This window comes from Anser anser (genome assembly GCF_964211835.1).
Source record: "Anser anser genome assembly, chromosome: 2".
NCBI lineage: Eukaryota > Metazoa > Chordata > Aves > Anseriformes > Anatidae > Anser > Anser anser.
In genome coordinates this window covers 147,190,494-147,202,933 of record NC_139721.1, presented here as the reverse complement: position 1 = coordinate 147,202,933, position 12,440 = coordinate 147,190,494, and the positions used below count along the sequence as shown (strand labels likewise).

The window sequence follows — 12,440 nt, the reverse complement described above, 5'->3', positions numbered from 1 at the left end:
TTGGTCCTCTGCCCTAGGTGGCCAGTTTTCACAAGTCACGTATGTCACACGCCAGGACTTCACATATTTATTCGACATGTAATCTTTTCTGTCAAATTTGGCCTGTAGTAGTAGTCATCATGACAGAATGTATTGTAAGACAAGAGAAGGGGACACACAGCACAGGCTCACAAATCCCATTTGCTTATGAGAAACAGGCCAAAACCAAGGTAGAAAATTACAAGATATTGATAGCAAGGTAATGGTATTTTTCAAGGATTCTTAAATTATTGCTGCCATTTTTTTATTATTATTTTTTTAGATTAACAAATACATCGTCATTCCAAATTCAGAACACCCAAGAGGTTGTACAGTAGCATTCTTTCACCCCTTGCCACTGCTGGTCATTCAGCAGAGCATCTCCAGTGGCTGCAGGACACCGCCAGGAGTGTGCACCTTCTGGGGGCAGCACAGGCTCTGCTTTCTGCAAAAGGAGCTGGGCACCTGCATGCACGCAGGAGCTCTGCCACAGATGATACCACGTGTCTGAACAGACCAAGCTGGAAAGGTGAACAAAATGCACTTCAGAAGCTACAGAAGACAGTACATTTAGTTGAATTACAAACAAATAAATAAATAAATAAATTTACTTGTGAAATATAAAGGTATGAGCCATAAGAAATCCCACAGATTAAAATTTGTGTTTAGGAGGAAGCGTACGATCAGGCTACGGTGAATTAGCTGCAATGTTCTGGTTGAGTGCATAAGCCACTTCTGCTGTGACAATAAAGTCAGGCTGCCTCCTGTTCTGGAGGTGTCAAGTGGTTTCTTTTCCAGTAGTAGAGATATCCATTGGAGCATAGCTGCTCCATGTGTATAATCTTATTTATCTACAGCAGTGACAAAGGGCCCACATGGCTGGGTGGACTGGGCCTACAGGACAAAACAGGGAGGCAGCTGGATAGAAACATTGGTAGCAGGTGGAGCAGAGGACGGGCTTGGACAGTGCTTTTCAATATACTGCTTAAAAATCAGAAACATAAATGATCTTTGACCTATACATGGTTCTGGTCATGAAATATATAGCACTTTTTTTGGCATCAGACTCTCCAGCTATTTTCAATTAGTTTCAGATACAGTGAGCTGAACAGATTCAGATTTCACTGAAGTAAATACGAGAGCAAAGCCGCACTGCTGTTCTTAAGCAGAGATGGCAGGGCTACAGATAGGAACTAGATGAAATGCTCTAATACAGTACTTCAAAGCAGGAATTAAGTTTTGTTTTCTTTATCAATAAAAACAGCAGAATATTCTAAGTGCGAAGGAGAAAAGGGAGGTTGAGCAGGGGGTTGGACCGGGTGATTTCCAGAGGTCCCTTCCAACCTAAAGCAATCCATGACTCTGTGAAAATGCAGATCCTACAATGGTTTTAATTACATCAGCAATCATTATTCATACGTAGTTGTTTTTTTCCTATTGCTCTCCTCACCTGGGGGCCGCAGCTGGAAGCCCTGCTGGGGAGCCATCAGGACCCAGACAACGCGTCCCTGACACGTCACCTTCATGAAAAAAACACGAGGAACAAGAAGGTATTTGGGGCCAGCAGGAGCATGTAGAAAATCAGCAATGCTACTATTCTTTTCCCTCCCTAAGAGCCACTGGTAGAACTTGAACTCGCCTGCAGACTGACAGCACGCTTGCCGCTTTGCTTCTAGCAGCAATCCCCACATTAGCCCATGCAGGGAGCAAGAGAGGACAAAGATCGATGTTTTCTGAAAACAACTCTGGAAATAAATTGCTAGTGTCAACCGACCTTCTAGCCAAATGTTCCACCAGCACTTTTTTGGCACCTGATGGCCCTGAATCACACCCTTACTGCGTGCAGACGCAGTGTCTCTGCTGCCTGAGCTGAAGAATAGGATTCTTGGCTGCAGTGTAACAGGATAAGCTTGTCAAGTGGTATAGCTGCTAAAGGGTGAGCTCCACTATGCCACTGGAAATCACAGAAATGATCCACGTCATATTCCTACAGGAAAAAAAACCTGCATGCCAAAGTAGAAAGCAGATGTCTTGGTCATGTTAGATACCCGGTTCAGTTCCCAACCACGCCTGAGTAACATTGTGCAAGCTATACTATCATTCATCAATTAATTTATAAGCTGTTTTTCCCTAGGCCAGGAAAATTGGCCTCATAACCAGTGTTGGAAAAGATACGGAAATTGTGATAAGACTCTTCACAGCGACAAATGCTAGGATTCCTTGTTCCTTGGTTTATGGAGGGCTTCTGCCTAAGCTTCAGGACATTTTAAGAGCACTTGACACATTAGATCGTCTTGGAGACCACAATGCCAATACAAAGAAACCTGATAAAAAGACCAATAAATAAATAAACAAATAAATCTAAACACAACGCCATATTTTGGGGCACACGAGCCGCACTAGTTTCAAGACTTCGTGATTTACAGACTGAGGTGGCTGTTCTGCTGCCTCAGGTGATGCAGGCTGGCACCTCCCCCAAAGCATGGCTGCTGGCTCCTACCAAAGGAATTCTTTGGAGCTGTCTAAACGAGGAAGAAAGCTGACTCGAGGTCAACTTAGTGAGCCCGTCTTGATTGAAACCCCTGTTATCTCTGCAGCCACAGCTGCGATCATTTGACATGGTCAGGCTGTAACCGTGACCACTCCAAGCACTCCCCAGCCAGCAGCGAGCAGGAAGGTGCCGTGCTGCTGGCGGCATGACCAGCTCGAACCATCGAAGAGGTTAAACCTTCCTCCCCCTCGCTCTGATGCTTACTGCTCACATGGACTCAGAATGAAGCATGTACAAGTGAGACAGCTGTTCAGCTCCTGCTGCGGAGGGGAACAGTGACAGCACAGCACAGCCTCAGCAAAAGGAATCAAGGCCTGCTGTCCACGTAAATATTTTGTGCTGATTTGATTGAGAGGGATAAAACAAAAAGCTAAGTACCATTTTTGTGTATAGAGACGTGAACTTACAAAGCTGTTTGCAGCTATTTTAATTTTCAGAATTTTGCATGATTGTCCCGTGAACACATTTCTTCAACAATTTGGTCCAACACATTTCATTATTGCAAACTGAATGATCAAAATACTCAAATCTTTGCAATAACTTACATGTAATTAAAACTAAGGGAAGTGCTTCACCAGCTACATGCGGGAAGCTTCACTGGATTCATGGGTTTTGGTGATATCCTTCAGCAGGACTTGGCCTAGAGAGAGAACCTGAAGAGACCGAAACAGAACACAGCCACCCGCAGTGCCGTCAGACTCGTGTCCTGTCCTAGGGCCCACGGTGTGGTAAAAGCGAGCAGACTTCCCAGGTAAAAGAGGAACAGAAATTCATGAGAAATGACACAAAGTCACTGTAGATGCATTTCATTTTTCTAAGGCTTTAACTCATTTATTCCCTTAATTCCTGAATTAACACGTGATGCAAAGTTTGTGATTACAGCACAAATCCTGGTTTACACAAAGATGAGCAAAAACCAAGGACAGTCCCCATTACAGAAAGGTTGAAATCTAAAATCAGAATCAGAATTTAAGATTCAACAGAAAAGGAAAGACCAAAATGGCATTCTTAATACATTTATTTTATGTCCTACTATCCTCATCATTTTTGAAGACCTCTTGGGAGATCTGCAAGTGTAGGGCATGGCCTTGGAGAACTTCACCTATTTGTGGATGAACGCTACTCGATGTTCACGTTCAGCACACTATTAGGAGCAAACCTTTGCCATCAAAGTGCACCTTACATCAGCACATTGCTTGTATAATTCCAACTATCAGTTTATTTTCTAATCACAGTGTAAAAGAAGAGCAGATCTTTTTGGTGAAACAAGGAAATATATCATAATATATTGCATCCCCTAGAGGCAACACATATACAACATGTATGAGAGGTGTAATAAACACAATTAAGAAGACCGCGTGGCAGATTAGTGACCAGACATCATGAAAGGGCAGAGGGATAAAACAGAAGATGTAAATATTTATTCACATTTAAAAGTCAACTTGATCATCATAACCTTTTTGTATTCATTTGCTCTGTGAAAATCAAACAGTGTGAATATTATTAGAACAATTGCCCAAGAAAAACACGAAGAATAAAAGACAAAATACAGCCTCAGAAGATCGATACGCTAACAATGAATGTTCTTTATCAAATTCAGAGATTTTTATAGTGACAATCAAAGAGGCTATTCTGTCAAGGAAAGAAAAAAAAAAAAGTTACATAAGTACCAGAGTGTGAACTGCAAAACAGTCACAACAAAACCTCCATCCAAAGAGTTGTGTGCAGACATAAACTGTTAGTAAATAACTTAGAAAGACCACACTTCCAAGAAGTGCTCAGGTCAGCACACATTAAGCGCTTTTCTTTCTCCTCCTTCACTGCTCCAAAGCCATCCGCTATGTTCACTACTGCCTCCATGAGCAAAACGGACTTTTCTCATCTTCAGATCATTATCTTAACCTCTAATAGTCTTCCATACGCTTAGGAAGTATTTCCACTATGGCCATTTCTACACTCCAGACTTCTATGCCGGTTTTGAGTGTGGATGCCTGATCTTTATTGCTTTGATGCTAAAAGCCCTTAATGTAGCAGTCTGCAGTGGCCAAACCCACGCTGTTAGTGGTGCTGTGTTTTCTCTCGTGTAAATGGCTTTGCTTTCAAGTGGCTGCTCAGTGCTGCAGCCACCGCTGTCCTCGGCATACTTCGCCAGTGCCAGTACCAGCACCGAGCCCAGTTTGCACAGACAAGACCTGTGGGATTACCTCCGAAAACTGCATTGGAATTACCGTACCTGAGGGTGTGAGCACAACCCTTGGTTGCCAGCTGAAGCCATTTTTACTCAGTCTGTCTGAAGAATACTGCTTTTTTAGGATAACTATGTTGCATTGTGGGCAGACACCATGGTCCATTCTTCTCAGACTAAAATTTAAACCACCTTCCGAAGCACATGGGTGCTCTGAGATCAGATAAACTAATAACATTTCTTGATTTTTTTGCTATGCATTAATTCATCTGATTCTTTGTAATTCAGTGCCATTTTCAAAAAGCTTTCAAGCCCATACATAAAACATTGCTTAGCATTGCTATATTACTAATTACACATATGGATAATCTACTCCAGATAACCCACAAGCAGACAGAGATGTGTCTGTGGAGGGTCTGAGTGAATGCCACCACTGGCATGCCATTCGAATGCTACTAAAAAAAAAAAAAAAAGAAAGCAGTTGCTTTTTTTGCACATACCTTCCACTTTTCTCTGTAGCCTTAAGTGCCTTTTTATTTTTTTCTTCTGCTTTCTGAGGATCTCAGGGCATTCCCCATCCTAGAGCATGAAACCTAATAAATACTTCTCTAGCTTTCTTCCTATAGTTATTCTACAATATTTTCCTGTTCTCAAGTTACTAGAAGACATAGAAGACATACTATTTTAACAATTTTACAACTCTACCTGTGTTTCTGAATCATAGCAACTAATTATATTCTGGAGTATTTAAATGGGTCAGCAGCAGAACCAAACCCAGAACATCAGTCTCAGGTCAGCGCTATGTCCTGTACTGCATCCAAAGGACCCCTTTTTTGTCTCCCCAGACTGGCGACTGTCCTCTGTCTCCTGCTTGTGTTAACTGAGATGAGCCACACGTGGTGAGTACGACGAAGCAGCAGGCACAGATAACAATCTGGGCACACAGAGCAACTGATGTACTTTTTGTCTTCTGACCACAGAAGAGGTCCTAGGACAATGAATTTTTATTAAAACAAGATTCAGATTTCACTTCTCCTCTCCACTCTTTATATTTAAAGGACAGAAAACAAAGGCTTTTGCTTTCATGTTTTCTCGTGTGTGAAACTTACTCTCCTTGAAACTGATTTGCCATTAAATTACACAAGTCAATATATCTGCAGCTAAACTGCTTCTGGTGCCTTGGCAGACTCCTTCACCACTCCCTGGCTGCCTCTGCCTTACCCAGCTATCTGCACTGCAGGCATCTCACCAACAGAGCTAGGAATAAAATCCAGGTCTCCTACGCACCTCTATGTTCCCGCTGAGTTTACCCTGCTAAATGAAGATGCATCACAGTTTTTGTTTTCCAAATGGATAATGAATGAAGTTACAAGGTTACAAACATCAGAGGCATCTCTCAGCAAAACAGATGTGAAATTCAATACACCAATCCATTCTGAAGATAAAAATGTTAATAATGGGTTCACAGCCTAAGTAATGAATATAAATTTTCTCCTCCAATGCGATGACGTTTCCTGAATCAAAACTGCTTGGACTTTGTTCTCTGTCCAAGCACAGTTTTCTCTTGCTTTATTTAAGGTTCTTGAAACCGAAGTTACTGGCCTTTCACACGTAGCTTTCACTTCCGTGAGCAACCTGGAATTTATTCAAATTCTTTGTTCTACCACTAAGGGCAGCACAAATATTCTTTCCACCTCACTTTCAACAAACGTCTCACCGGATTTATTGCTACAGACAAGTAAGATGTTGCTGAATTATGAAATAACTGAAAATCTCCATCTTAATATAGGTTAAAAAAGGTACATTTCTTTACCTACAGCCTACCCAGTTTCACCTGCAAGAAATCCTGAACTACCCAATCATTTTCTGTTTTAATAATAATTACAAGGCAACATTATTGATACAATACAAATGGCAATTGTTTTCCAAACAGCTTTCTTACATTTACCTCAATGATATACTACTGAGTCAGGAGAAAGTGCAATATTTCATATACTGTACAGAAAAATACAAAAAAAAAACCCACGTTTAATATATTGGATAAACCTTTTATATATATCAGTATTGAGGTAACAAGATTGAAAATTGTTCAAAGCTTAGATATGTGAATATAAATTAACGTATATGATGTTTGTGTAAAAAAAAATTAACAACTGAAATCCCTATTTAGGGATCATTAAAGAGCAGAAATTTGTTTAAATAACACTCTAAACTTCGCTTAAACTGCAAAATATTGCAACAATGAATATGTAATACAACTTTCAAACCTTCATACTTACATTACTGAAGTAAGTAATGTACTTCATTACTTCAATTCATACTTCATTACTACAATTCATACTTACATTACTGAAGTTACCTACATCTGTAATGTTGGTGCCGTATCTTTAAAAACTCAACAGCAAAACATACATCAACTTTTTCACTGGCTTATTGCTAAATCAAGAAAACAGGCATAGACTCACATTCTTGAAAAGCAGTCTTCAGTAGAGCCTTAAAATGTATATTATATAGATCAAGGAGGAAAAAATCACAAAAACGTGATTTGTTTTGAAAACTTAGTTGTTCTACTAACATTTGAAGAATCAACAAATTAATGTAGCGATCCCTTTACGTGTACACGGTCAAACATTTCTTTCACTTATACGCTCCTTACATCCAGTTGAAACCAGTATCTATACTGAAACAAGAATCATGTCTGAGTAACGTCGCAGAAATAATTTAAAACAATTATTTTAAATTACCAGAATAATGACAGTAAGTCAGACTTGTTGACGCATTTTATTGTGAGATGGGGAGTCTGGTAAAAAACTAGAAAATGACCAGGATGTAACAAGGAACTTAAAAATGAAGTTTCAGATTCGTAACATACATACATGAATACAGGAACAAATTGGCACAAAAATGTTAAACGTTGTTCCCAACACTGTTTATAAGATTATTCTAATTTGGCTTACTAAGGAAATGAGAGTTTTATGGTTAGGCTAATCTCTTAATAAAACTGCAGAGCATCATGCTATTAGTCACACAGTGAATTTCAAAATTTAAGAGCTTTATATTAAAAACTGGGTAAAGGTAAAATGAATTGATTGCAATTGTAAAATTAATACATTCCCATTTTAATTCATCTGTTCTACAGTCCAAGGCAAGTATAAATGTTAACATAACACTGTTAAATCAAATCTCAATGCAAGAGAACCGATTGCATCTCTACTTTAAATCTTATCAACTTTCCAAATTTTCATACTAAAATATATTATTGTATTAATACAAACTACAGTATTATACACTACACTGTGTAATAAATAAAGAAATATAAAAATAAGACACATAAATATAAAAGTTTTCTAAAACTAAAAAGGTACATATGTCAGTAAGAAGGGTATTAATACTGCCAGGTTTGAAGACATACAGTACAAAATGTTGCACAGATCTATAAACTAAAAGAAATAAAATAATACTGATAGGTAAAAATCAGCTAACATTGTTAATAAATGGGGTCCATAATAACTAACATTTGAAAATACTTATGAGCCAGATAACATGTCATGTATGTGTCTGAAATTAAAGTAAACCAATAAAGCAATAAAGCAGATTAGAAAATTTCCCTTGTAATTATTGTAGAGAAATTCTGCAAGTCAGGTATTAACCCAAAATACCACCAAATAATTAAATAATGAAATATACCAGTGTTCTTACTTCTCTGATGGTTAAGTGTTTTTTCCCCATGATTAGATTAGAAGTTTGATACAAATCAACAAATGCTAGTTATTGTAGGCCACACATTGGATAAAGGCTGGTTAGAGCCTTCGTAATACTGATAAATGGCACTTACAGCACACAGGTCTTGCATAAGGCCAAAGGAGATACAAAGCTTCATATCATATCCTTCATATTGTTACTACATACTCAAAACACAATTACAAACACGGATTTTGACGACTTTGCTGTCCTTACCAGTATTAACACTGTTAGTCCCTGCAATCAGAACTCAACAACAATCTTTTCAACTACATTTTTAACCACATGAGTAAGAAACTTCAGTTCTTCTATCATCTGCTTTCTTAAGGCTAACAATACACTTTAAATGATAATATGCTCTACTACAACATCTAATGTTATAAACTGCTACCTTCTAGGTTGAATTTACAAAGGTAGCCAAGCACTGTTTGCAACTGCATTATAGGTTTCTGCAAAAGGGAATTCTGTAGTGCAGAAGTTCTCACATTTTAAAAACGTAATAAAATACTGAAGCGGATTTAGGAAATGTTTTGCCATAAAAAAAAAAAATCATAAAAATCTCTCCCAATTGTACAGCTTAAAAATTAATCAACTCAAGAATGAAAATTAATACTGATAAAACAAACAATGCCAGATGCTTGTCTAATAAATCAGGTTTCCTACAACCTGTTAAATCTTTGCTTCCAGAGTCACTGTATTTTTCTAATCTGCTTCATGTTACAAACTTGTTCCTAACTTTGAAAACTGTGTGAAAAATTACTAAGTTTGAGGTTCAGGCACACCTGGATTTCTTTTTTTTTTTTCTTTTCTTTTTTTAAATATATATTTTTTTACACAGTAGTGAACAGAAATCACAGTATGCAGGCTACTGCGTTTCCATGAAAAGCATGTATAATATAGAATGAACTTCATTACCAATTTTTTTTCCTTATAGAAAAAACTATCATTTAAGCTTTATTTGTTTTTTCTTCTGACACCTGCCCATTATTCTGTATAACTTCTGTTTCTGCATTGCTTGCTTGATTTACAACTTCATCATTCTTGTTACCTTCAGTTTTCCCTTCTTCTTCTTCATCCTCTACTTCTTGTAGTTTTCTACATTCTTTTTCTTCCTGAAGTCCTTCTACCTCTTTTTCTTCCTCCTCCTCTTCCTCTTTTTCACTGTCTTCCTCTTCTTCCCTGGTTAAACTCTCTCTCTCATCCGAGTCGATCTGCGACGGAGATGCCCTGGCACCAACATGCTCAATATTTAGGACCTCCTGTCCCGTCTCTTCCTGCTCTGTGCTATCACGCTCTTCTGCCTCTCGTTTGCAATAGGAGTAGCGATGATTCATGTGTTGAGAGTAAGACCCCGAGTGTGAAAAACGCTTTCCACATTTGTCACATTGGTAGGGTTTTTCCCCAGAATGCAGTCGCATGTGTTCAATCAAATGGTGTTTGTGTTTGAATGCTTTTTTACAGATTCCACACTCATGAGGTCTTTTACCTAGAAAATAAAGCACAAACAACTGGACATTTTGTATTTAACATTTAAAAAAATTGTACTGATGCATTCATTATAAAATGCTGTTGGTGTATGTATTACCAACAATTAATAACTTTATTTAACAAGACATTCTGCTCCTAGTATTATCAGCCTGGGTTTCTTGCATGAGACCAAAGGATAAGAGTATAACGGTATGTTGGACCTAGGCCAAGGGGGGGGAACGGAAGCAGATTCCTGTTCGGGGTGGAAGGCGAGCCCTGTCCCTGCCCACCTCACCTTCCTATCTACCCTTATATAACAGGTATGAAGCTCTAGAACATAACAGTCAAAATAACAATGTAGACGAAAGCCCATCCCAGTTGGAGAGGGTGCCTAAGGCAAGGCAACCAAACCCCCGCACCGCTACATCTTCTGTCAAGAAAGAAAGAAGGGTTATCGTCATGTCCCTTCTGAAAGGGACAGAGGGCCCAATATGCCATCCAGACCCAACCCACAGGGAAGTCTGTTGCCTCCCTGGGGCTCGGGTGAGAGACATTGCTAGGAAAGTCATGCGCCTGGTACGGCCCACCGACTACTACCTGCTACTGTTTTTTCAGGCTGGTAATGATGAAGTAGCAAGGAGAAGTCCGAGAGGGACCTCAGGGCTTTGGGGCGACTAGTTAAAGGTTCAGGGGCACAGGTTGTGTTTGCTTCTGTCCTTCCAATACGGGGGATCGATGCTGACGAGCAGACTCGTCATATTAATACGTGGCTTCGGGACTGGTGCAACCGGCAGAACTTTGGGTTTGTTGATCATGGGAAGGTCTACGCGACACCGGGCCTGCTGGCACCAGATGGGATGTGCCTCTCTCAGAGCGGGAAAAGGATTTTTGCTCAGGAATTAGCGGGGTTGACAGATAGGGCTTTAAACTAGAGTCGAAGGGGGAAAGGGTAAAACCAGGCCCGCCGGTGACAAGCTAAGGGATGGCGCGCTGGAATCAGAGGGACTGCGTGCTAGTGAGGTCCTTCGGTCGGCTCCACAAGGTGCTGCATGTAAGGAGGCGCATTTGAAGTGCTTTTACACAAACGCATGCAGTATGAGGAATAAAATGGATGAGCTAGAAGCCTTGGCCCAGTCCCACAGCTACGACATCATCAGCATAAGCGAAACCTGGTGGGATGAGTCCTGTGGCTGGTGTGTCGCAATAGATGGCTACAGGCTCTTCAGGAGGGACAGGCAGGGTAGGCGAGGTGGGGGGGTGGCGATGTATGTGAAGCAGGCGCTGGACTGTGTGGAACTTCAAGCTGGCGACGGCAAAGTTGAGAGCCTCTGGGTAAGGACTAAGGGATGAACAAATAAAGGGGATGCCGCTGTGGGAGTCTGTTACAGACCACCTGGCCAGGACGACAACGCCGATGAATTATTCTTTGCAGAACTAAGAGATGCCTCGAGATCAAATCCCCTTGTCCTTATGGGGGACTTCAACTTGCCAGACAGCAACTGGGATTACCACACGGCCGACATGAGCAAGTCCAGGAGGTTCCTAAAGCACCTAGATGATAACTTCTTGGTGCAGGTGCTAAGAGAGCCAACTAGGAAAGGTGCCCTTCTAGATCTGTTGCTGGAGAACAGAGAGGGTCTTGTGGGGGACGTGGCAATTGGCAGCCATCTTGGTTATAGTGACCATGAAGTGGTTGAGTTTAGAATTTATGGCGACAGAAGGAAAACTGCCACCAAAACTTCAGCCCTGGATATGGGGAAAGCAGACTCCAGGCTGCTCAGGGAACTAGTCAGCAAGGTCCCCTGGGAAACTGCTTTTGAAGGCACTGGCATCCATCAGTGATGGTCAGTCTTTAAGCACTGCCTCCTAAAAGCACAGAATCAGGCAATTCCAAAGTATTGGAAGTCAAGCAGGTGGGGCAGAAGGCCGGCCTGGCTGACCAGGGATCTTCTGCTGGAGCTTAGAGAGAAAATGTACGGCTGCTAGAAGCAGGGCCAGGCAATGTGGAAGGAATACAGGGACGCTGTTCGCGTTTGTAGGGAGAAAATTTGTATGGCCAAAGCCCAACTAGAGTTGAAGCTGGCCATGTCTGTGGGAGACAATAAAAAGTTTTTTTTTAGATATGTGAACAGAAAAAGGAGGACCAAAGAAAACATAGGTCCTCTACTTGATGGGGAAGGTCACCTCACAGACAATGACATAGGCAAAGCAGAGACATTTAATGCCTTCTTTGCCTCCATCTTCAATGCTTGATGATGGGCTTCGGGACCCAGGGTGCCCTGAGCTGGGGGACCGTGATGGTGGGAATGATAAACTCCCAACCGACCCTGAACGTGTGTGAGATTTTCTGCTCCACCTGGATCCATACAAGTCCATGGGTCCGGACGGGATTAATCCCAGGGTGCTTAGAGAGCTGGCTGACATCATCACGGGACCTCTCTCAATTATTTTTCAACGGTCTTGGGAATCTGGAGAGGT

The 12,440-nt window shown here is 40.8% G+C and overlaps 1 protein-coding gene across 4 annotated transcripts in view; it reads right to left on the bottom strand.

Moving 5' to 3' along the window:
• Window positions 1–7,519: 7,519 nt before the first annotated feature.
• Window positions 7,520–12,440, bottom strand: part of ZEB1 (zinc finger E-box binding homeobox 1) — a 128,949-nt gene continuing 124,028 nt past the window's right edge. For all 4 annotated transcript variants that reach the window (XM_083824318.1, XM_083824320.1, XM_083824319.1 and 1 more), the window contains one exon: window positions 7,520–9,981. In XM_083824318.1, the coding sequence (XP_083680444.1) occupies window positions 9,443–9,981 (539 nt within the window). In that variant the 3' untranslated portion in view covers window positions 7,520–9,442. The remainder of the gene's footprint in view (window positions 9,982–12,440) is intronic.